At 33.6% G+C, this 27751-nt stretch overlaps 4 protein-coding genes across 24 annotated transcripts in view; 2 read left to right on the top strand and 2 right to left on the bottom strand.

The window, feature by feature from the left end:
* Window positions 1-27751, bottom strand: part of LOC127867293 (neurogenic locus notch homolog protein 1-like) — a 279268-nt gene that overhangs the window by 79405 nt on the left and 172112 nt on the right. The gene's annotated exons all lie outside the window — the stretch shown is intronic.
* The window catches only part of LOC127867299 (mucin-5AC-like), a 237996-nt gene that overhangs the window by 131151 nt on the left and 79094 nt on the right, over window positions 1-27751 (bottom strand). The gene's annotated exons all lie outside the window — the stretch shown is intronic.
* LOC127867301 (uncharacterized) overlaps window positions 1-27751 on the top strand; it is a 226937-nt gene that overhangs the window by 150949 nt on the left and 48237 nt on the right. The window lies entirely within an intron of this gene.
* On the top strand, window positions 43-27558 carry LOC127867298 (histidine decarboxylase-like). Its single transcript, XM_052408365.1, has 16 exons — window positions 43-70; window positions 2989-3161; window positions 3614-3727; window positions 13675-13797; window positions 14227-14361; window positions 15163-15306; window positions 17157-17223; window positions 17792-17954; window positions 18371-18441; window positions 21087-21106; window positions 22293-22391; window positions 22930-23031; window positions 24363-24573; window positions 25201-25388; window positions 26180-26385; window positions 26900-27558. The coding sequence occupies exons 1-16, from the start codon at window positions 43-45 to the stop codon at window positions 27120-27122; spliced, it is 2067 nt and encodes a 688-aa protein (XP_052264325.1). The 3' UTR covers window positions 27123-27558.

Below are 27751 nucleotides of genomic sequence, written 5' to 3'. Positions count from 1 at the left end.
AAGGAAATCACTATTTAATCGGTTGAAAGGGATATTTATTCAATGGATTTTGAACAGTATCGAAAGCATGGTGAGTATTTAAATGCTTACTTATTAATATTGATTGATGTTATGTTAAGCTGAATTTTATTTATAAGTTATATAATATAAATATTCAAAAAATAAGTATCACTTCTTTGCAACCAAACTGTGTTTCAATCTCCTGATCGTAACTTTTCGCTAAATCGTACCAAACTTTATTAATAATAACAATTATGAAAAAGTATGTGCTATCAAACGTTTTTACATAAAAGGTAAAATTAGTTAAATGTGTTTCTTTAGATTCAGATTTTCATATGAGAATGCATAAATAGTACAGGTAAATGATATATAATGTTATTGTATTTAGTCATGCCATATATATTTTTTAATTTTCTTGGCAATAAGCGTGTTGCTTTCGATAGCGGCCTCCTCCATTCCATTTATTGTACGTTTTATGCGCGTACATGAATATATACTTCCACATTAATTATATTGCAAAATAGTTATAATAAATGTCAGTACAAGTGTATACGATTTGATACTTATTTAAGATCATAACTTGAATTAACAGGCAATGAGGTATTTTTTTTTACATTGAACACAATAGAAAAATGCCTCATGTTTTATTTCCTATTCAAGTATTAAATACTTGTTTAAAATGATAATTGACAGACAAATAAGCCTTTGCGATGAAAAATTTGATTAAGTGTGTTCATGTAACTTTGATACATGATAATTTGAGTGACAAAACGATTTAGTTCAAAAGGCAAGTAGCGTGTTTATGTCCCAACATAAAACAAAAGTGAAGAAGTTAGTCATCGACATTGACAAAATAATAGCTTAGTGCATTTCTGGATTATGATACACTTAACCAAATAAATAACTCAATTGTTTGGCATATATTTTGGTGAAAATAAAAATTGTTCAAGTTTTTGTGATTAGATAAAAAATGAGAGTTTTTGTAATGGGGCAAAGAAAGAGAACTAATACTATTATTTAAATAATTCAAGTCTGTCACTGTAACATTTATTTATTGTAAACCCTATATATTTGGCAATTCAATGTCTTTTACAAAGTTCATAATGATTTTATTAAGTGTAATCTGTCGTTTTGACTTTCATGGAGAAGTTTTATTTATGCTTTATGCATAGTTCAAAGGCAAACTATATACAGGAGTTAACTAAGCTGACCGATCGAACGGATCAAACAAAACCATTTGATTGAAAGACAACACATCGTTACACATTTGACTAATGCTTTAACAAAGTCTTTATAGAAATGTAGATATACAAGAAGATAAGAATGACAGTACATAATGAACGACAGTGTTTAAAGCTATATACCGAAAGTTATTATTTGTTACTGACCAACCCCTCACAAATTCAAAGAAAACTTCAGTGAACTCAAATTTATTTGAACGATAAACAACCATGTATGCATTCTGTTTACATGCGTATTTATTAAGATTGTTAGCGAAATAATTGTCAATGTAAGATTTTATTATTAAATTGCATAAACAAACAAATTGCAGTAGTATTTTAACAAAAAACAGAATATAAAACTCGTAGGTATGATACTAATTTGTCAAATATCTAAATGCAGCACGAATTAATAACAACAAAACACAAAAACAGTATTGAGAATTGTTTGACATCTCCAAAAAAATCTCATTACCGTCAAAAATTAATTGTCATTCTGACATGATATTGTGCAATATATCTTTATAAATCTATTCACTTTTAAACGTGATAAGTTATTAAAAATTAAAGAGGTGTCTAGGTAATCGTAGAATAGGTTGCAGATTCGTTGTTGGCCTATTGATCTTTACACTGTTTCACGTTCTAATTGCATCTGGAAGCAAAATCAAACGGGCTAACGCTCTACGACGGCTGCGTTCATGAGTTATAATTTTGTTGTGATCTTTTAACACTTTGTTAGAAACAAACGAATTTCCAGAATTGTCAATATAGTGGGTTAGACCGCCATTTTAATCGATTTTGCATAGATATTTTACATTGACGACCCAAAACTTAAAACCTTTTTTTCTAGCCAGGAGTTGTCATCAAATTGTTTTTTAACTGACATTTTTCAGAACGCGTCTTTTTCAACGCTCAATCGCTTTTCATTTTGACAAATGCCATGGAAGCATTTTAGCTTGTCGAATGGCGGATAAGGGGTAAGATAAAAAACATTAAACAGCGAAATGAACACAAATTAATCATCAAACAGTTAACATCAGAAATTTAATTTAATGACTTTTGAACTTAAATTGCAACATTGACATAATTTATCTAGGAGTATAAGCATTGTACGTGGCATATTGTAATGTCAAGTGGAATAATTATCCGAAGATATAAATCCTCTTAGTATAAACACAATTTTAAAATCTCTTACAGGAGATAAATCCTTACTAATAACCACTACTTGTATAAAACAACGCCAATTACAAACACACACCGATTAAATCTGAGACCACCGCATTGGAACGTAAAGCGTTGCAAAGCATGATTTTAAGCCAGTTTAAGGTTCCAGCCGATCATCACAATAAGTATAAAGCTCACAATAAAAAAAACTTATGCAGACAGAAAATGAAAACACATACGCCGAAACGTTACAGATGACTCAAATAACACACACATTAGTTTATTGTACTAGTGTCGTGCGTATCGAAATCTATTAAAAAGATTAGGGAATAGGTAATACAATAAGGTATTTGTGTCCTCCAGGAAGGAAATAAATTCACAACCTTTAACCTGGAAATGAGACCTTTATCTTGAAATAAAAGTTACGAAAATTGTTCTCGACTCATCATCGTAGGCTTGACAGTTTATTAAGGGCATTCTACCTGAAACGTGAAGCACAAACCACCCACCGCCTAATGACCAACAAGGTCACGGAAGGAAACTGCTTTAGGGGCATATAACACCATGAAATGGAACACAACTCAATGGATACACAAAATTTCAGGGAAGGAAATGGTTGACTACATTGCGGACTACCTGCAAAACATCCGGGAGCGGAGAGTGTTGCCGAACGTGAAGCCCGGATACATGCGGCATCTGGTGCCGGACCATGCACCGCAGATGGGCGAGGACTGGAACCAAATCATGGATGACGTTGAGAGAGTCATTATGCCTGGAGTGTGTACCATTTAATTTGCAATAATGTTTGTCCTATAAAGTATTTTCGAGTTTATGTTGAAACAGTGAACAAGCTTATATGTTACAATTTGATATTGCAAAATTAAGATAACGACAGACAATGTATTATAACCATCAGTCAGTAAATGTTGCTGTATAATTGCAACACTTAAGAAATGAATGCTTAGTCAATTTTGAGTCACCACCTTTACGCATCATTAGACAGCGGTAATTAAATATTTTCTGTTTTAAGCAATATTAAATATGCTTAATTATCAACATTTCGATACTTATAATTATACTATATAATTACCATTTTATTATTATTTTATATATTATTATTATTATTATTATTATTATCAGTACTATTATTTGTATTATTATTAATATTAATATTATTATTTATTATTATTATTATTATTATTATTATTATTGTTTCCCCTATTCTTCAGATAACACACTGGCAAAGTCCCTACATGCATGCCTACTTTCCTGCCCTGAACAGCTTTCCTTCGTTGCTTGGTGACATGCTATCTGACGCCATCAACTGCATCGGTTTCACATGGGTAAGAGTGAAAATAATACACAGGGGTGATACGTTTTGTTAATTAAATAAATGCGATTTATCGTTATCCGTTGGTAAATAAACAACAAATTGACACTCTTTTGGGTATGAATTAAATTGCTTTGGAGATTTCACGAGAGGCTAAATGTGCACGTATATATGACGATACAGTTCTTTACGATCTTGTTACGAACGATAGCATAACAATTATTAAGATAAATAAATGATCGTTCATACATGATCGTAATAATATTTTTCTATGCTTCGCTAATGTTGTTTGTTTGTTTGATTTTCTTTTGCCTTTTTAACGGTCTTACTGTCTTCTCACGACAGGTCAGTTACCTACTCAAACGTTTCCTGGGCATGCTTAGACGCTCTTAGCCGTTTAAGAATAACAATCTTGAGCGTATACTTGTGCCAGTAACTGACAACTGCCATACTTCAATCAGATGTAGGCGTTGAACGGCCGTAAACGATATTCCGTACCATATCTTCAAAGTGTATTGTTTTTAGCTTAATAAGCGAAAAGACATTCAAAGAAATTGACAAGATGTTGCTTCTTAAGTTTGTTCTATTCCATAGATATAAGGAATTTATACATTTTACACGTTGACAGATCCTTTTAGCAAAAGCGTAACTACGAAAGATGTCTTTTGGATTAAAAGGGCATTTGGTCTGCTTAAAACGTTTCGTTTTGGTTTTCTAACCTGTATTGTTGAAACAGGTTACATCAAAATGCATTTCTTCAGTTTATTTGTTATTTTAACTCCAAACATAAACACAAGTAATTATATTCTACTAGTACAAATATGTCTGTTTAGATAAAGGCATATTTGAACAAACAAACTCATATATGACCATTCTTCAAATATTCATTCTTTAGCAACAAAGTATTGAAACATAAATAGCTTCACTAGACTGGATCATATTATATATTGTGTTACTGCAGCTCACATGCAATCATTTTCCATAATATTTGAATCAATGACATCCTGGTTATACAAAATATAACGGAAGAGTAAGCAAATGTCTTCTTGAGCAGTTAATCATGGGTTATTGTTAATATTAGTCATTTCTCTCTTGACGTTTGTCATTTCATGACCAATTTTATAAGCAATTGTGAAAGACTGTCCCTGTTGTTTATACGGGTCGTTTTGTGTTTTTTTTCTCCGTATTTCAATATCTGAGTCGTTTGACAGATGTAAACAATCTTCATGAAATAAATGTACTCACTACATTTTAAAATAAATACAAACAGAATTCATCAACGTCTATGCATTCCTTTGTTGGAACATGAACAGCGGATGATTATTTTGCTGCGGTGCATTTTAATCAAGCCTAATTAAATATAGATGACCTAGTAAATTATCGACGCAGCTAATACATTACACGTGTCCGATTTATCGACATGGCTACCGCATGAATTGACAAAACAATTCTAGTGATCGATGATAAAATAGGTAATCATCATTTGTATTATACGCTTATTTACATATAACATTATTTAATTACGTAAGATAAAATGTTTATAAATTATGTGTTAAAGGTTGGTTAAGAACCCCAGTGTTGCTGTGCTGCGTTGGGTTTGGCGATTGTTTGCGATTGATCACAAATAAAGTAAATACATTGAGCTACTATTATCAATTCGATGCCCTAGGCTATTTAATGTTTTTATATTCCATCTGCGGTTTTCAATTTGATTATATCAATCGCTGTCCACCCTACCCATTTTAAAAATTACCATTGCATTTAAGAAAGGTCTCTTAATTGTGTCAGATGAATCGAAATAATTGTCATTCGAGAGCAAACTAATGATTTACCCATTAGTAAGTTGTCGTGTACAGTTTGTCAAATGTGTTCATTAGCATAGAGGTCCTTTTGTTGTCCTTATTTTGATTGAATGGCTTCGGCTCAATTTTGAATACTGTCATCTTAAATGATTTTAAAGAATGCAAATTAAAGACAAGTGTATGTAATCTTATCACATATTTATTTCCTGGTCGTTTCTGTATTTCGCTGTTGGTTTATCATTAGTAAAAAACAAAGGTAAGTATTTTAAACACACATCAGAAATTATAGCTTTATGTATTAAGCTCAACAATGTGTCTCGTATCGACACTGTATACAATACAACTGTCAAAAGTACACTGAAGCTAAATTTAATAATAATCACAATTAAGAAATATATTAGATTGATGAAATTGCGTCGTTGAAGCTTTCTTGAATACACGTTGTTATTTTTTGTGACTTTTTCCGTACTTGTATGCCGTAATTCATGCGTTGTCCTTGTACTATAAAACATGATATTTTCTTTTATTAACATGTGCATTGTTTATGAAAATTAACAGTATGGTTATTGGGGTTTTCTCTACAACAGTCATATAAATTGTTTTGAGCTAAAAATGGGGATTTATAGTGAACATTTACAACATCTCCTTTGCCCACTGATCAGTGATGGAAAAGCATATAAGACCTAATCCGAATGTGGTCCCCTTAATCAAGTTTTATCAAGTCAACGATGTAGGACCAGTGTGACCATTTTATTTAGAATTTATAAAACGTATTTAACTTCCAATACTTTTATTATATATTATTAGTTATATCGATGTTTTAACTATTCACAATCAAGCTGTGATGCGAATTGATCGTTATTATCGAATATTGTTCGCCGTTATTAAACGTAATGATCCATCACAAAAAGGCAATCGATCATTGTGATCCCAAATTAAGTTTTGAATATCATCTCCACAGGAGTCAATTTTTCAGGCGACATCGTACTTTCATTGGAGACACTAAACGACTTTGCACTTACGGTTAGACATAGCAAAAATTTCCAGTATTTTGTCTCGATGCTATTTGTATTGAAACAACAAATAAATATGGAATTTTACTTTAAAGGTCACATCCTTATCCGAAGTGGTATAACTTAATATTTTTTGTTTATGCGTTTTTATGAATGAAATAGAGAAATAAGCCTATCGTTAATAATACAGTCTATCTTTAACTTCGTATGTAGTCGGCGCCAAATGATGGATTTTGTCATGAGAATTTGTTTTACATTTGGTGCAATTATATTGAACTGATGGTTTGAAAACGGTATCAACATACGCACAGATACATGGCTGGTTTATATGTCACATTCCTGCTGTCATTACAATCCTAGTGATGGGGGTGAATACAAAATAATGTATTGGGTTTGATTTTAAATCTTATTTATCTGTGTTTACATTTCGTGAAGAAAATAAAATGGAATTTTATAAAATAAGAACACAACTAGAAATCCATCTAGATCTTAAAATGAATTGTCCAATTGTAGAAAAATACGAGGGTGTATTATTTTCTCCATGTTAACCCGTGATTAACATTTTGTAATGAGTTAAAACAATGTATAATTATGTATATGTCTGTTGTCTTATTATGTTTGCGGGGCACTTAAAAAAATATAAGTTGAGGATGGATAAATGGGCTGTTGTACTTTAACAACTTCAATATATTATGTATTCATGTAGAATAATTTGACGCGTTGGTAGGCTAAATATTTGCGGAACATGGGCAGGGCTGATATCTTTTTTGCCGGCTCTGTTATTGACATCCTCTCAGATAGTTATTAACATGTTATTAAAATGCCGTACATTGTGTTACTTTGTCCATAGAAAACCTACGCGCTCATTGTAAGAGAGTAACCATATAGAGTTCCACTTGTGGTTCAATTAAACGCACTATCCCCAGCAAATTTGATATCCGTGCATGGGAAACGCGATAACAAGATTGACATCAATTTGCATTTGTCCGTAAACAGATCAGACTATCATCCAGTTGCCATACAGCATGTTATGTTTACACTGTAGTATCACGTCGTGCGTGGGGGATGGTAACCTAAAATGTCGTGTGGCATTTCTGTCACTGAGGCCTACATAGAAGCTGAGAAATGTGTGCCCGGCTTCGTTTTTTGTTCTAGGGCTATAGGACTTTAAGCTCGTTAAAATGCTGTGGTCATTAAATAAATAGTTTGTCGTGTATTTAAAACTTGTAAATTTATTTTGCAACTAAAGCACATGTAGCAATGGAGCATTGTTCAGTTCATGCTCATAATCTTCGTTTTTTTTCTTTATTAACACAGAAATAAAAAAAATTGGTCATGCATAAGACTCAGATTATGTTTGAAGTTAAATATCAATAAGCACTATTAAAGTCAATTCTACAAACTAAAGCATCATCTCAAAGAATGAACATATTACTTCAGTTTCATATGTCTAGTAACTACACAGGTGCAAAGGGATGAACTAATACAGTGGATTTTGTTATACAAAGGGATTTTGGCAAATGACATCTACCCACATGTTGGGCAAAGTTTTAATGGAAGTAAAATTGAACAGTTTATTTTAAATCATTTTAACGTCTTATTTTCACTATCTGACAGTTTGATTATTGATATTGTAACTTTAAGTGTAAATAAACTAATACACAAGTACCATATTTTCAGTAAATACTGCACATAAACTAATTGGCAATCGTACCATGCAATATACGGTTGTTTACAATACGTATAAATGAATTTAAATGCGCACATGCTGAGTTATAGCCCTGAGTTTCGCGTATAGCAACAGAGCTTAGTTTAGAAAATACACACTTTCCAAGCATTTTGGATATATCACATGACGTTAGGTATAATTCCATTGGAATCAGCATGTTACAAAAATTGGTGACCGGAGTCTAATTGGTAACATGTTTGAAAATAAATGGGTTTGTTCTGTTTTCCTACTATTGATGCTCGTTAACAAAAGAACACAGTTCATTTTGGTCACAGTTTGCCAGGATCACAACACGTATTTTAAGAATGATGGTATTGTGTTAACAAACAACCAAACGCAATCTTAGTATGTTGCTAACATATTGAATGTGTATTAGACCTATCGAATTTCATACGACTAATAAAACAATTCTAGTTTGTATTTGATTTCCGTACGTACAGTAAGAACCACAATTTGGCCTATCATGTGGTTTCTATTTTACATTTATTTAAGTGTAATTTAAGCACATAAGCATCGCTCCATCCAACAAGATTTAATTGAATAAATATAAAACTTAACACTTTCTAAGCGTCTTCGTAAATGGAAAAAAACGAACCAACCCGTCGCGAAGTTGATGCTTGCAATTTTCGTCATATGTATTGGGCGCCTCATAAATGAATCTGTTGTGACAGTGCGAGTGATTTTTAACTTTTAGTTATCGTCAAATGCACACATCTGAACTTTAAGAATTATGTGGAAATGATTGTATTGTAACAGAGGTGAACAATGATGTATGTTAAGTGTGTTGATGATCATTTACGCATGGATTTTGTATTTGAGTTTTTAAAGATATAATGTCTTTCACAACTTAGCGGAACAGAATTTTAAATATTATATTGTTAAACGACAATAATGCTTTATGTATGATTACACAATAAGAATACTTTGATTTCCTTTAATACGTCAAATTATATACATCAAGGTATGTTGTCAAGATAATCGAGGTTACGTTAATATTCTTAGAAACCCACTTCGATAACGTTATGATAAAGTTATGACATACTAGGGAAATGTTAAAACTACCTAATCTGAATATCACATAATAACTATTATAGCCTGCACACTAAGCATCATTTTCATGTATCTGTTTACATTTATATGTTTTAATGAGTGGTTAAGATTCAAGCATCCAATCTTCTTCTGCAGTGCAGCTGTGGTGCACGATATCAATACGTTACCCCTATAACCAAACATTGAGCTAGTTGCACGTTCTACGTCTGTTTAACGTTCAAACGTATCAACGCTATTGAAACTGTATTATAACGTTTAGTAATATAACGATCTAGCACCATTCAAAAACACTTATTACAAGGTATAAACGTTTTCGCGTTTTGTTCATATAGACTTGTGGCACAATAAAAATTACGCAACACAAGAAATGTGATTTCCGTGTATGGGAACTAGTGATAACAAGATTGACATCAATTTGCGTTTGTCTGTACTAAGGCCATGCTATCATGCAGTTTACGTAAGGCATGTACATTTACACTTTCATTTCACAAATGCAGGATTAATACCATTGCACACACATTCTGTCATTCTCTAGTCATTATTAAAACAAGTGACCATTTGCCAAAATTATTCAAAGAAAGACATTAAACACTACACTTACACGTAAATAACAATGATTCAAGCTGAGGTCACTATTTAAACTGGCGTAAAAGCTAGCCAACCGCAAACGTCGCCATGAAATAGCCACAACAGATCGTAACCATGGTGAATAGGCGAAAACATTAATGTGCAATTTTAATAGTGTAATAAATTGAAAGTTTGCAAATGCAAATAAGCGTTTACCCATTCAATCACAATGCACTCTTAGGTTGAAATTTACTCTAGTATCCGTTACTGTATCTAGTTGACAAGGTTAAAGCCGTCCAGATTGTGTTCGAATAACCATGATGTAAGCACGTATATGGCTTATAAGATGAGTAAACAATCATATATCGCGGCTCGTGAAAAAATAACAGTAGAGTAGAAACCAATCCATTCAGTTTTCAGAACATCGTCACGTTGTCATTGTTACAAAAAATAATTGCTTTAAAACGGCGTGGTAAAATATGCAAGTCTATCGAAGTTCCTTAATTGCAATTGATCTACTTAATAGGTGCATAAATACTGATCATTGTGACCGAATGACCGCATTTGATCACTTTTAATTTGTTAAAATAAAAAGCATTACCTATACACTCCAAAATCGGGTTCTATGGGAAAGTTGCATTTTTTAATTTGTAAATCAATACTTAAATCTCAAACTACCTGTTTACCCGTAAATTGTATCTGTTCTGAGTCATGTTCTGTATAGTTTAGATAGTTCACCATTTCTAGCCATACTTGAGTCATATAATAGCGGTCAGTGATCCTACTCATGCGCCTTCTGGGCAATTATCCGTTTTAAGTGGCTTATCAAGTCTGAGTGCACGCACTTATATAATTAATTGACAACTATCCTACTTTCATTAAAGGTAGGGATGGATGACCGTTCACATAGCTTACGCTTCCACATATGCTAGTTACTGATAAATTATTATGAAATATTTGCAAATCGTGAGGACAGGTGCGTGTTGTTTTTTTATATTTTAAAACGAGCACATTGGGCTGTTAATGAATGCGATAACTCGAAATTAATCCCATAACAACAAATATAGCTTGGGGTGAGTTGAAACTATTTGGGTCAGAGGGAAAACAGTTTACTGCATTAAAAAACTCACACGAGTGTATTTTTCATGATCATCTTTTTGGAGGTTCTCTTTACCTTTATCACGACCGCTAGACCGAAGATCTCCAAGAACTCTACCAACTGGGCCTGCGATGTTTTATGATTGCGATGCGATTATTATTCTGCATTGACCGTTCCGATTTAGTGACCCCAGTTTAAGCCACTGTTATGCGCGTGTTGCGTATGTTATGTTGTGTTTAGTTCTTGCGTTCTGTGTTGCGCTGTTCGGCAGTCATTTCTTGCCATTAATGAAGGGCAACATGATAAAATCAGGTTCCGATAAGAAATAATTGTTAAAAAAACTTGATCATGTTATCATCATAAGCAAAAAATATTAGTTTATTTATCATTAGCTATTATTAGTTTAAACATATTTATTTAAGCTCGATTGCATCGAAAGCCCAAATCTTATATAAACGCTCTCGAGTCCGTTTCCTGGGCATAGGTCCAGTACTTGGTGTCTTTGGGGGGAAATCTAAAGAACGCTCCCACGGTGCGGATTAAACCCGTGACCTTCCGGTCGCTAGGCGGACACCATATCCATTACACCACGGCGAACTTTTATTGAGCATATTTAAGTTCATAAAGTGTGATTAAATTTAAAGTGTATACGGAACATATCTTGCATGGATTATATTCTACGTATGCAAATGATAATGCGTTTATTTTATGCGTCGGTATATGTTGTTAACAACATGACTTAATATTACTACATTAAATATGTGTTTGACAAAGGGTATGTCATACCATATTGGAAACTGAGGAGATTACGTTCGGCTGCGAATGATTCGTCTAACTTTTAATGGTGAAGATTGCGTTCTGAAACTATAGCAGAAATCGTAAAGGGTTCGTTTGACTGAGAGTGGTTTGTCAAAAAAAGGAACTGTAAAGGTTTCATTCGACTCAGGATGATAAGTAAACTTAACTATAAACTGTGAAAGTCTCTAATGAATAGGGTGATCTGTTTGACTTAGACAAATACATTTTATCGCTTCTGTTTCATGGGTTCGACTAAGTTACATAAAATGTAATTTTAAAATGAGTTATCATAGATAAATACAACGCTACATTATTATAATTTGAATTTGGACTTTTATTAAATATCATAAGCAAACATGACGCCTATGTAATTCAAGTCATTATCTGTGAGTTGTCGTTATATATAAAAAAATACTTACAACATAATGATTTTTAATCGATTTGATTACATTTAATAAATACAGATTCCGTTTGTCATTGATATATATAGATGTTTGCTGAAAACCCAAATTTAAAACGTATTCCAGCCATCTCAGAGATTTAACAGATGACGCTTATCTATGTTCATAATTTAAGTGCTTGAAACAGATTACCAGAAAAAAACATACAGACGTGTCGTAAATCAGTATGTGTCGTGTATTTCGTCTGGATGATTATCGTAAAACCACATTATTGAAATCACTTGACACAAACTCCGGATCGGGAATCGGACTCGATATATAAGTTGCAATAAAGACAATTATGTAAAACACCATTCAGGAACGTTAACAGTGATTTATTCATGTATGCAGACCGGCAATGCCTCTATTGAACTTAGTGATTTCAATTATTGAATTACCCACCTTGTTCCATTTAAACAAAACACGGACAAGGAAACTAAAAACATTATCAAGAAAGACTTTCTTGTGGCCGTAATAAGTGTCCAAATGCCTATTAAATACAGACCAACACTACAGCAAAACTCTTAATAGAAAACCAGAAAACTTCGAATCCCTTCTTAAGCCAGATGTGCATGTTGTCAATAATGGTACTTGTCCAGGCCGTAGAAAACATACGAATGTTTGATATGTAAAAGGGATGAGTATATGAAGTTGTGAATGCCAACATAAATGTTTTGTTTGAAAAAAGTGTTCTAGAGAGATGATAACAAAATAATGAGATTATATATATTTGCTTTGATACAGCGTTGCATATTTGCATTCTTTAAACAACGGATGATGAAGTATCTTCCACTTAATATGTAATATGTTATTGCATAAAAAACAGATGCAACATGGTCGATACTGTGGTTTGATACTTATTAAAAAGTCAATAACAGTCACATTGAACGCTTAATTTAAACAGTTGCTATTTCAGAGCCCGATTCAAGTGCAAAAAAAAATCAAACGTTTGCGAAGAAAATATTGTGTTGTATTTAGTCTGACACAAATGATATTTTAGCTGAAGCTTGTATTTTCTGCAATACAGTGGAACCTTTTTGAATAATGTCGACAAGGGCAACCTAATAGAAATTTAAGTAAAATTGTTTGATTATAAAAAAATGGCCTTAAAACGTTTTTTTTCTGTTTAAGCTGTGGTGCCCCATGTTTTAGTAGTTGACCATTCTATGAACATTTGTATACATTTTCATGATGTCAGTAGTACGCTCATAATGCATAATTACAGGTTATAGTTTGCTAGATTTCGAGAACGTAGTAAACTACTAATCTGATCTGTGGCTTCAAATAACGCCGACCCCATTTATGAAAATTTAATGGAAGTTTCTTCCAAATAATAATTGTAAATATGGTATGCAATTTTGGAAGTATTGTAAATGTCAGCTTGATTTAACAAACCGAATATATATATTTTTTAAATATTACATGATTCCTTGATAACTCTTCATTTCGCGTACATTTTCAGGCGTCAAGTCCCGCAGCCACGGAGCTGGAGACGATAGTGATGGACTGGTTGGGGAAGATGATAGGTCTTCCCTCAGAATTCCTGCACAGCAACAAGCAGACCATGGGCGGAGGGGTCATACAGGCAGGCATCACAATAAATATACATCACCGCAAAACATTTTAAATAAGTTGTATTAGTGGGACTCAAACACCTAAAGGAATCGGGCACTTCTCAATGACAGTTTTACAACAATACAGCAGCAGTGTCTTGGGTTGCGTTTGATGCTTTTCTTGCACCATTCCTTTACTATGTCTTAACTACTACGACTTCTTATTTTCCCGCTACTGCGAAGAGTGTCTCATGGCAGTCTTTTATAAATTAAGATTTTTTAAAAATTATTGTTTGTTTACATGAGACCCATATGTTAGGAATTCATTTAATATATATATTTATATATGTCTTTTTAAGGCGGGTCTTTTTTGTTTTTTTTGGCAAAGAAACAATAAAACATCATTATTTTACAACCGATTAAAATAACCTTACCATACTAAATCTGACACGACGTTTCAGACCACGGCCAGCGACTGCACATTCGTGACATTGTTGGCGGCGAGGTCAGACGCAATTCGTCGTTACAGGGCCAACAACAATGACCTTGAAGACGCCGAGGTGAATGCCAGACTTGTCGCTTACTGCTCGGACCAGGTATGAAACAAATAAGCACATAACTTTGTTTAAAGAATATAAATTTCGAATTTATGATTTTGTAAAGAAAGTGGTCGAGTGGAATTTGATCAATGTATCTCAAATCCATTTACACACATAAGACAAATAAAGAGGCTTTTGCATTCTAAAGGCCATTTGACAATGGCGACGACGTTTTTATCACATGCTATACCCTGTTTCCCATGTTATACAACCATTACATATTTTTTATATTACACATGTGTAATACAACATTTTTAAGCGTTTTCATTGGTTTAGTTTTCGTTTATTGACCAATCGCATTTTGTTATTTTGCTGAAATGACGTTGCAACGTTAAATGACGTCACGAAATGTAAACAACATTTTATTTATCATTATGTTTGCGTAAATATTTATTTAATTTGCTCATTTAAAAGCATGTGATAAAAAAAGATCTGACACTCATTGTCATATCATACCATATTTTATAAAACTCGTCCAGGAAATTCGTTAGTAAGCTCGCCAAAGGCTCGCTTACTAACAAAATTCCTTAATTCGTTTAATGAAATATGGTATGATATGACAACTCGTGCCAGATCCTATATTTATGTGCAGCCATATATAACACGGCGTTTTCAGGCGCTTATTTACATGGCATGACGTTTTCAGGCACACTCATTTATAACACGACATTGCCAGACACACTTGTCAAATGGCACTACGTTTACAGGCGCATTCTTATGAAACATGACGTTTTCAGGCGCACTTATATATACCATGACATTTTTAATAGCACTTCTTAAATAACACGACGTTTTCAGGCGCACTCGTCTGTAGAGAAGGCGGGGCTTATCGGTCTCGTTAAAATGCGGTTCCTGCCAAGCGACGACAACCTGAGTCTCCGGGGCAGTACCCTCCAGAAGGCCATTGACGAGGACCTCCAAGCCGGACTCATCCCGTTCTACGTATGTCTCATTGATTTTTTGACATTGAAAAAAGCACACACTCAACAACATAATGCACAAGCGAACGCAAAGTATTGTCAAACTATTTATAACGAGCCAACGGAAATGTTTGTATTTCTTTGTTTAATAATAATTAAAGGAAGACACCTACTGTATATCTATTTCTGCATTATGAACCATATATAAGTTTTGTATCTGTTTGTAATACTAACCACTGAAAATTATTGTATTTTTATCTGTTACCAACAAATGGAAATGTGTGTATTTTCGTTATATATAAAGAATGAACCAACGGCAATTTATATATGCTCTTTATTTGGTTATGAAAAGCATGGATTGTTTTGTGAAAATTGTTGCTTTTTTCTAATTGATACAAAAAAGTTTTGTGTTATGTTTAGTAGAACTGAAGCTTAAAATCAGCTCTGGTTATTCGATTGAAACACAGCGAATGCATACCAACAAAGAATACAAACAACTTGTGAGTTGTCGTTGGTTTAACTCAGCACCACTTCAACATTGCAACCTATACATTTCAAGTTGTACAATAATAATAAATTATAAATCACTGTTAACAGAGTAATTGTTTTTACGTGTGGGAAATAATACATACAAAAGCTTTAAGTTTATGGCGAAAATGTTAACCGCTATGAAAAAAATGTTAATAGCGCGGTACTGATATGGTGGGAGGACAAGAATACAAAGTCAATGCATTTCAAACGACGAGCTGTCACTTAGGAATGGTGATTTGGAAGATACTAATTAATTTGAAGACGTTTTGTGACAGTTTATTGTTATCCCGTTTGATAATCACATTTTCGTAGAAAGAACGGCGAAATGGAATTTCTTTGAGAGCTACGGTGGCTGTATTGTAGAACGACGGTTAAACGATACCGAGCAAATTGGAACTACATCCAATTTTGATGAAAGAGATTGAATAGTATTTTGGATAAGGTTAATTTCCACTAACTAAGGATTGACAATCTTATTATGGTCAGTAAGTTTATGGAGCGAAATCAACATACCATTTAAATATTACGTTACATGCGCGTCCCACACTATGCGGACTATCTCTTCGTAGAAGATTAATTATCCGAAGTACTTTTAAGATCGATAAATACATTTGGGTCGGGCTCTGTGAAAAGGGGGTTTAATGCATGTGCGGAAAGTGTCGTCCCAGATTAGCCTGTGCAGTCCGCACCGGCTAATTAGGGACGCCACTTTCCGCCTAAACTAGATTTCTGCGAAGATGAGACTTTCTTCAAACGCAAAATATCTTTAAAACCCGGAAAGTTTCGTCCGTGATTAGCCTGTATGGACTGCACAGGCTAAATCGGGGACGACACTTTACGCACATGCATTAAACTTGTTCACAGAGAACGACCCATTTAAATGTTATGGATGTACAAACCATCTATTTAACATTGAAATGTGACCTGGACATGTTGTGAATAGACCTGGAATTGTGTCATCGAAAAGAAATTAGCCGCGCTCCATGAAAACCGGGCTTTATGAATGTGTGAAATATGAAGTGCCAGATTAGCCATTGTTGTCCGCACAGGCTAATCAGCGACGACTTTGCCCGCTTTCGTGGAAGTTTTCGTTTAAAAGAAGTGTCGTAAAAATGACTGCACAGGCTAAACTGGGACGACAATTTACGCACATGCATTAAGCCCAGTTTCCGAGAGCGCGACTCAAACTCTACTTTCTTTTAGGTTGGTTCCTATTTTAATACCATGATTAGGATCGCATGTCATGTATTGGTAATTTAAATAAGAATTCGATTGGATAAAATTACTTGATATCATAGACTCTCGTGTTACACTGATCTGTTTTTCTGTTATTTTCTGCAGCTGTGTGCAACCCTGGGAACAACTGGGGCTTGCGCTTTTGATAACCTGAAAGAAATCGGACCAATATGTGTGTACCATTATGCATTCTCTTCATAGAAATATTTATATATAACGTTAATAGTGTTTTCTTTATGTTAGTCTTTATTTTCGAAAATGACACGAGCACATACACAAGAAATATATTAAATTTAGAAAGTCCATTAATCTGTTGAACTATCATTATGAAACATAACCCGTCCTAGCAATTAATAGCAAAATGTACAATATTGTGGTGAATTTTGAATTTCGGATTAAAGGTGCATATCGACGGATAGAACTGTAATATATTTTCATAAGTAATACTATGTTTCGACCAATATTAAGTGAATGGTTGTCTAACATTTTTTTTTATAAGCGCTTAATTCAATATTTGTTTACGATTTCAACAAATTGACACAGAGACACTTTAGCAGGCACAGAACAAATCAATAGAAACATGGTACCGCCTTATAGTGAGGCACGAAAAAAAGATTTATACATGCCGGTTTCAAAAATATTTAAGACCAATTTGCGTAAAACAATCCCTCTATTAAAAAATATTCAATAATATTACACACTTTGCGTTATTGTGCAATATGCAACAAAAACACCTGCAGGTGACGCGGAAGGCGTATGGATGCACATAGACGCAGCCTACGCGGGGACGGCGTTCCTGTGTCCGGAGTACCGGAAGTTCATGCTGGGTGTCGAGCATGCGCAGTCTTTCGCTTTCAATCCCTCGAAATGGATGATGGTGCATTTTGACTGCAGTGCGATGTGGTTTGTATTACAGAAAATATTGCTTGATTGTCGAAAACTTTAATTGATATTTTAAGATTTGCATACATTAACAAAAAAAACTGACTTTAATGGAACAGTTTTAATAAAATTGACCTATGACTGAACTATTTCTTTAATATGCACTACTTTTATATTATGCCGCTGCAGTTGAAAACAATAATTAACGTAATACAAGTGAAAAACCTAGGGGTATTTTGTTTCATGATCACTAAATACATCAAAAATCGTACACGCACCAGAAATAAACAAGAAATATGGTTTCTATAGTTACAACCCCTAGAACAACAACAGCAACATATCAGTATTGTAAATTGCTTGGCAAAATTACATCGTATAATAATAGCTAATACGACAGCGCACGACAATGCATGATTTGATTAATATTTATATTTCAGGGTAAAGAATAGCGGCGCTTTACATAAGACCTTTAACGTAGATCCCCTGTACCTCAAACATGAGAACTCAGGTAAGAAAATAGGGCGGTACCACGATCTCTTGTACCTTTAACATTGATGGTAGCTTTTTTAATATTCTTAAAAATACCTATGATGGTATAAAATCATGCATTGTGTAAACAAAACACATTCAGAGTATTTTCGAAGTTTTTTTTCAAGAGGTGTACGCAAATGTGAAAATCTTTCACATATCATATTTTCTCTTTGCCTAAATGCTGTTGCAAATTATTTACTAACAAATAACAATGTTAGTGTTGATATATACCTGATAAAAATTAGATATGTTTCTTAGATTAGCTGTGATTCTGTATGCTGATGATACTGTTTTATTCGCTAACGAAGAAGGATAGAGTTTTCTCAGTCAATGAAAAACAAATAGAAGTTGACTCTTTTAAATATTTAGGAATATTTTTTTCCCAAAATAGACAATTTGCCTCTGCAAAGAAACACATTTGTGAGCAATCCAAAAAGGCATTGTTTAGTTTGTAAAGGAAATAAGAAATATTGATTTGCCTATTGATTTTTCAGATTAAATTGTTTGAAGCAACTATTATATCTATCTTAACATATGGCTGTGAAGTGTCGGGAAATTTTGATGTGAACTTGCTTGAAAAATCAACACTGATTTTGAAATGTCAAAACTTCAAATCAGCATATATTGTTGCATGATGACCTTGGCAGATTTCCAATAGTTACGGAAATAAAATCAGTTATTGGTTTCTGGTATAATATAATTGTAATCCTAACACATTGTCATCACTGTTGTATATATTTATGCATTCTGATTATATTGATAGACACTCAGCAAACAAGTGGTTGGATGTTATTAAATCAATCCTTGATTAATGTGAACTCAATTATATCTGGTTCAACCAAATGTTTGATGGTTCCAAAGAGGTGCTACTACATCTTGTTGAACAGTCTTTGAATGACCAATATAGAGAGTCGTGACACTCTCACGTTTACAACTCGTCTCCGGCTTAACATTATCGCATATATCAATGTATACAAATATGAAACATATCTAGATATTTTTCCTTGTTTCTATAGGCAATATTTTGTCAATTTTAGAATGTGTAACAATCTATTGTCAATACAAAAAGTAAGATGGTCGAATATTGACCGCAATGAACGAGAATGTAATCTTTGCAATTTAAATGACATAGGCGACGAATAACCTTACCTTTTTAAACGCATTTAATTAATTGAGCCTCTACTTAAGAAATATCGAACGAATGTAAACTGTGTAAAATTTGATTTACTTATGAGAAATGAGAAAAATTAAACATTTTTTGCAATCTTGGAAAATGTATTTCAATTATCTTAAAAGTGTTAAAAGTAGCCAACTGGCAAACACCTAAAAATAAATTCAATACATGTGCATATTTTAAGTATTATCAACATGTTTTCGTACCTGTATATTTGTTTCATGATTTCACATATGTTTGTACTTTCTCAAATATCACAGGACCCACAGCTTGGGCTGTTTTATGTTTACTTATTTTTTAATTCATATCAAATACATATTTGCTGTGTATCAATAAACTTTTGTTGTAAAAAACACTTAAGCATGAGAACTCCGGAAAGAATAAAGCGCGATTATTTTAACGTCTGTACTTTAAAGTTTGGTACGTAATCTGATTACCCGCTCACACAAAACGTGAACTCTGTTTCCGCGTTTTTATGGCGTCACATTTGTAATGAAAACGTAATTTGCGTAGTCTGTAGTCTGTCTGGAACCCATCAACTAATTCTTTAAATAAAATCCTATTACGATTTTCCAACAAAGCAACACTTTCACGCAGTTCATGAATGGGCATTTTGTTCACATTATCGGCGATGAGGTAAAGATAAGCTAATCGTAAAAATCGCAGCCGGTGTTTCAATGAAACATTACTGTGCGTAAAAAATCACTCGTGCTTGCTGGCTATAATTGAGTTGTCACAGGAGCGCTATTAAATGATAATAAACAATAATGACTAAACTATTAATTGCGCATTGCCGTTTTCATTAAATATCCAATTGCGTGACAAGTCCTGCTAAGATGGTGATAAGGGGATTTGAGACTCAAGGCAAATGATAACAAACATACTTTTCATTGAATCGAGATCGATTTTTTTTCGATTGCAAGATGTACACATATTGCATCAGCGGTAATTGGCTGTAAAGATGACGTTTTGTTTTCAAGCACAAACAGACAGTCGAGCATTCAGAGTTTGTGTGTGTGTGTGTAAAATTTTTATGATTCTTAAACACCTTAAAGTATCAAAATAGTGAATTACCCAACAGAACTAAAACAGTGATGTAACTTTCATGTTGAAACCATTTACTAATTGCCGTAGTCAAAAAAGATGCATACAATATACATATATAAACAAATTTACACATACGTTGCTTTGTTTCGTTTATTAAACCAGCCATTACATATTATGTAAGTATATTTGTTGCATTTTTTTTTATTTGAGTGTTCACATTTGCGACATAACGTGGTTTTTACCAATATAGACGGTTGATTTTGAATATATATCGTCATTTCAATAAGATGACATCACATGATTCCGATTTATTAAATTTGTAAATTAACTATTTCAGGACAATCGTGTGATTTCAAACCATAAACAAATGTGATAAATAATGTTTAACTTTGTTTTTTTAGGTGCTGCCATTGACTATATGGTAAGGATATTTTTCCAAGTCTAATCGAATGTGAATTAACAAAATATGAGCCGCGTTTTGCGAATATGAGTCTTACACACTGAGCGGCCAGGGTTGCTCCAGACCAGTGTGCGCAATCGTGCAGTTTTCTCACGATCTACGCTGTCCGTGATAAAGTCATGCATGGATGTGTGGTCTCATAAGCGGACATTGTAGCTCCAGACAAGGTTGTGCAGATTCACAGACTGATCTTGAGCTGCTTTGGGTGACGATGGCATACTGATGTTCGCATGGCGAGGCACATATTAAACTTTTATCGATTATAAGAAAATAGCAATTATTATGAAACATTTATTGTTGTTAATGATTAAAAAAGATAAAGTATTTGTAATTATGAGCCATGCATAACCTCGAACATTTAAAAAAAAGATTTAAATTAGTTTAACACGATATGTGTACTATTTTATAGATGTATCGAAGCTTTCATTTTAGTCTGCTTATATTTTTCTTTTTCTTACAGGACCTTACTTATATTTTTGAAGTTGCGATGATACTTACATTAAACCACGCTCATTTGTTAACGGTCTGTCTCATAGTTTGGCAATGGTATCAATACTAAAATGTACTATGCGCTTAATTGATCTTTCTTATATTTTGCAACCGCATCAATATTTACGTTTTACTATAAAACGGAGATACGGGCTTGTGCTTTTATTGGGTTAGTTAAAAATGTATCATGCAAAACTTGTACAGCCCATGGCGATCATGCACAAAAGACCCCGCGCAACGATTGGAATACTGATTACCATCATTTACCTTTTAAAGGGCTCTCTGATTGCAAATAATTAAGCAGCATTGTTTTAAGGCGTACACAAGTAGTTTCTTGCCGCCAACCCGCCCGAACTAAATATTGTGTGTTTAACTTAAACTTGTGTTGATATTTCAGGTCTAGTTTTCGATCTGTTTTATTACATTGAATTATATATTCAAACTGAACGATCACATTTAAAGAAAGAAATTTGAACAGAGATTTGGAATACTCTCGTTACTTAATAGCCTTATTATAATGGGAAACAACTTATTTAATAACGACAATTTCGTTTACGACAGAATTAAGCTTATCTACATTACCCATTGATTTGCGATGTAAGTGGAAACAACGTATTTTTTTGCCTAAGTTCCGCATACCTTTTTTTCTTGTCACTAGCATTGGCAGATAGCACTAAGTAGAAGGTTCCGGGCGCTGAAGCTCTGGTTTGTCATCCGGTCTTTCGGCGTAGAGGGGCTTCAAAAACACGTCCGAGAGGTACGTCTGTTGACTGGAAGGAGTAATGAATATCAAGTATCAAATTGTAGCAATACAGCCTAGGTTTTAAAAGGGATTTAGATATAGCATGCGCGAGATTTGTTGAGCGCCATAACTTATCACATTTTGTGTACTGTGAGGTTTTAAATACGGCGCTGCATGATTACAGCGTCCGAGATATACACATATTAATGGTAGTTAGTAACGTATATCAAGCTAACCTAGACACGTTTTATAAGAACAACAACGAACGCACAGAATGTTAACTGTTTAAGAGCATTCCCGCCCCCCCCACCAAATCCTTGGTGTTATAAAAAAACATGTGATGATCAGTAACTATTATAATTTACTTTATATTATCAGTCTTACTGGTCGTGTACGAAATTCAGGCCTGTACGTACAATATCGGCCACCGAAAGCATTTTCAGTATGAATCGATTTCTTTATATTTGTAAAATGAAGTAGCTGTAAAGATATATATTAATGATTATATCAAAATTAATTTACAAACGTGGCATTTTACATTCGTATTACTTAGGGCGTACGTCTGGCGCAGTACTTTGAGGCCAAGGTTCGAAAGGACGATCGCTTCGACCTCCCAGCCGTCCGCCATCTTGGAATGGTAGTGTTCCGATTGAAAGTACGTGTGCTACACAGTATTAATATCTATCAGCACTGTTTGCGTTTTCTTTTCAACCGAAAACTATATCTGCTATGTAACTGCATATTGTATAATTGATGTAGTGGCCAGTTCAATGATTTGTGTTAATAAAACATGTACATAAAAGATATAAATATATTTTCATTCTTGTTCTTAATATTTAAAAACGTACAAAGCTGATGTTTAACTATATCGTGGAAAAATTGAATTATATGTGTATCCGTATATTTAAAACTATTATACGTACGAACAGAACTCTTTAAATGGAAAAGACAAACTAAAAATGACTTTGTTAAACTCCTTTATAAACGAATCACACAGACAGTTTCCGATCCTACACGCAGCTAGAAAAATGCACTTAATTTTGTTGTTCTGATGTTTTTCATTTAAATCAGCTCATAAGCGCTCTTAATATGCACTTATATGCCGACATGCAACAATATATCAAACTTAAAAGCATAAATAAATAAAAAATACCAACGTCGTGCGAAAATGTGCCTAAGGACATATTAGGGCAGTATAGCTCCCGATATGCCTCTGCGCCCGTACTCTGTTGAGGAGTTCTTATGTGACTTTGTAGCGGCCAAGGGAGCTCCGAAGACTTAACCCGACTCGGCTCAGATAATATGTCATGATTACTAATGATTGATAGATAAGAAGCGGAGGAGGATCTTCTACCAAAATAACGAAAACAAAACAAACCAAAACAAAAAATGATCAATATAAATGATAGTACACACTCTACGTATAGTACTTACTATTTGTATCAATGGTAAGATAGTGAAAAGGTCATTCACATGGATTTGTTTTAATGTTAAATATACCACAAGAGACAATATGATCGGCATTCATAGACTGTAATTAAGAAAGAAATTGTCGATGTATGGGCAATACCGCAACGCAATATGGGGCTTCTTTGGTGAGAAAGTGTTCATTATATAATTAATACTAATATAAGTAAACCACTGTTTTAGAAATTCGCACGCCTAAAATAATGAGTGTAGAGGCTTGTGCAAAAAAGTTTTATTACATCGATATGTAAAATGTACAGAAACAAAATAACGTGCTTTTTCGGTAATGAATGTCGCGTCGTAGACTTAATACTTTGTTTTTCTGTTTGAATGTGTAACAAAACGATGCAAGGAAAAAATATGCAAAATACTAATTATACACAAGTGTTAATCACACTGAGACACATGATATTACACAGTTATTACATAAAGCGCACAAAGATGATGATAAAAAAAACGTACTCACAAAAATGCGGCGTATCCAAATAAATAAAATCAAATCTTTTTTATGTTTCTAAGGGAGACAACGCAAAGACAGAAGAGCTTCTCCAAGCCATCAACCGGTCCGGGAAGCTTCACATGGTCCCCGCGTCCATAAAGGGAAATTATGTCATCCGCTTCACTATTACGTCTCAGTACACGACGGAGAAGGACATTGACAGAGACTGGGAAATCATACAGAAAACGCATGCGCGACTGGAATCGGAGGAAACGGGTATGATAACTTACAGTCTTGCGAGGTCATTTGGTGTATAACAATTTAAGGCCGGAATATTCGGTCTAATGTATTAGCAAAGCAAGAAAACATGGAGTTTGGAACACGTATGCTTCCTTTTGATGGCAACATATGCATGGTTCGTGTCTTTTCCAATTTGTTCTGTGTCGCCTGCATGTTTTCACAAAGCAAACTAGTAAAATCATTATTGTTTTGCATTCATCTTTGAGTATGTGCATTTTGCATTAATTGATGAACATTTGTCAAGTTGTACGGAACTTATCTCATTCTTTCATTTAAAAAAATAATTTGGTCTGTCTTTGTATTATTATTTTTTTATGTATTTATAAAGCTGTAATGTGCTCCCTTTATTCTTTTATGTAAAATCGTTTGTGCATTAAAACATGGTGAACTAACCTTGTTTTGTCATGCAGAAACATCGTTTTGTTCTGCGTGCTTATCAACAAGTGTCGAGCCTTTAACAAGTTGTTCTGTTCTAACTTCATTCCGTCATAAAAAAACACGATATTATATTTATTTTTAGCTAAATTTAAAATAACTATAGCCTTACAAATCACAAAGATAATTACATTTTGTTTTCAAAAAGACAAAAATCTATCAATAAACATTTTTAAATTATAGACCTCCTCGAAGACGAGGTCTTCGAAGACGTGCACGCGAAAGAGGTCGCCAAGGACAAAGAGAAGACCACGTGGCGTAAGAGCAGGGAGTTCGGCATGTCCCTGGTACTTAGCAACGTTCCAATGTCTCCCAAAGTTGTCAACGGCAGCTATGCTGCATTCTTTGACAACATGGTGGAGTTTGCCAAGGTGAGATTTTATGACGTAACTTGTTTTACATTTAGCAAGCTAATGTCTGCAGAGGTTGTCGTCCGCATCTTTGCAGACATGGACTTTTTGTTTATTTTAATAATAATGTCTTTAAACATTAATTGATTATGTTTAGTTGTATTTCGTAGTATTTATAGCTATATTCGTATACTGGTTTACTGTATAATGTAGGATACTAATACATTCTACATAAGGAATGGTATTGACCTATGAAATGTGCTTTTGTTTTTCACTGAAAGCTTTTAGAATTCAGATACATGTCACAATACAAAAATTACAATACATATTTAATTAATGTGTCAAACCTATCACTTTTGTGAACAATACAAGTAAAAATTATGCATGTTAGGACCACCATAACAATACAGTTTTTTCAGAGCATTCGAAGCTGAAATCATTTAAGAAACAAAAATGCTAGGTTATGTCATATGTTAAAGACTTGACACGGATAGATGTTAACTGTTTTTTTTTATAGTTTCATTTTTGGTTACTTTTTAGTTGATCGTAATCCGATTTGAAGCATGTTACCTTTTGTATTATCCAATTAGTAAGAAAAAAATGATTTCCTATTAAATTCAATGCATTCCCTGCACTAAAGTCGAGAAAAGAATAATGAGTTTCATTAACTGAAAACATATTTTCAAGTAAGATGATTGTTTGAGAATAAAGAATTGCACATATTAATTATTTACTCAACTGCAAATTACAGGAATAATCTACTCCAAATATTCACGATTTGCAAGTTTATCTTGTGCTTCATCTTTAATTAGGAAATAACTCGCACTGACTACGCTGAGAAGCCAATAAGGTTGTCGCCACGCAGGCGCATACATCTTCGTGACCAATCAAAACAGCAGAGCCTCGATATCGCACCGCTGTACGCCAATAGAAATCATCCGTTTTTCAAACAGGGTTCACTGGACAGCAAAGTGGAGGAGATCCTTGAAAGTTATTCCAACGGAGGATACAGTATAAAGTAGGCCATTTCGCAGACAATCGGTCAAACCGATGAATCAATACGTTTCAAAACACATCCCAACACAATACAAAACACCTTTATTCCATTATTTCAATGTTTCGAGTTTTTAATTAATCGATGATGATCTATGTGTTTATGTTTAATTTTGAAAAGGACATAGTGACAAACTGTGCAGACGGTGCAGCTATGTCGATTTTTTAAAATTTGCAGTACTCTTACAAGAAAACAAGAAAAGCAACAATAACAACAGCAACATATGATCTTGAGCTTACTAACAAAAAATGTTTGCAACATATCCGGATGTGAATATCACATTAAACGTGTCTTTACGTTGTTTTTAAAGATATACTTTATGCATAACTTTGGAAAATATCTATTTCAAACAAAATTTAAAAACTAAACTAGAAAGCTGTGCCATCTTTATTAATCATATTACGGCATGCCATTTTAATATAAAACGTATTCGTCATTATGACAACACAGAATTGCTTTATTTCTTTTTTTCTGACAGGTATCCTCAAGACCTCAGTGCTCTGGCGGAAACTGAGCAAGAGGAATTCACTGACACCATTCGAGTTGTTGTTCCAACGAAAGGAATAGCCGGAAAGTATGATGGGGGGATAAGTAACGGCGAAGCTGGCGGGAAAATGCGTGTGCAGACGCGAGATGCATCCAATGGCGTGCGATTGTTCTGCAAGCACTGCGGTCACGTGGTGGACGTTGATGAAATTTAGAGGACGATTTAAAAGTTGAAACTTACTTAAAATAGTCAGTCTGCTAAACATTTTATTATTTTAAAACATATAATTTAAAGTAAGTGCATAATGTCACAACAAGAAAACGTCAGTTTACAGCTAGATCTGCCATGTTGTAGATACATTTAAGAAATGTCGTATGCAATTATTATACGTAGCACAGATACTTGCTTTTGCCACTAATTGATTTGCATATTCTGTTTAGATTGTAAACACACTAATGTCTCTTAAAACTATTGTGGCAGATCCCAGCCGATTTTACTTCACGGAAATTTGATGTACATGATATACGTATTCAACTCATACTTATAATAACTTTGTCCAATTTATGAAAAGATTATGCTCCAAAAGAGCCACCATTTTGTAAAAGTATTATTTCTCAAGCATTAAAAGTTTCAATTTATAATAGTTGGAACACACGCATTATATAATACAATTTAAACAAAAATCATATAATTAAAAATGAAGCGTATAAATGTACTTGAAATAATTATGCAATAAGGTAAGTCATTTTTAGGTTTGATGATCTTTCTTCATAATGTTCATTTACCAAATATAAGAAATTAAAAAGCGTGGAAGAGACGGTAATAAGAATCATGTATTGTTTC

The sequence above is a fragment of the Dreissena polymorpha genome, chromosome 2 (genome assembly GCF_020536995.1).
Source record: "Dreissena polymorpha isolate Duluth1 chromosome 2, UMN_Dpol_1.0, whole genome shotgun sequence".
Lineage (NCBI taxonomy): Eukaryota > Metazoa > Mollusca > Bivalvia > Myida > Dreissenidae > Dreissena > Dreissena polymorpha.
Note: the sequence above shows the minus strand (reverse complement) of the source record. Positions and strands in the feature narration are given on the sequence as shown.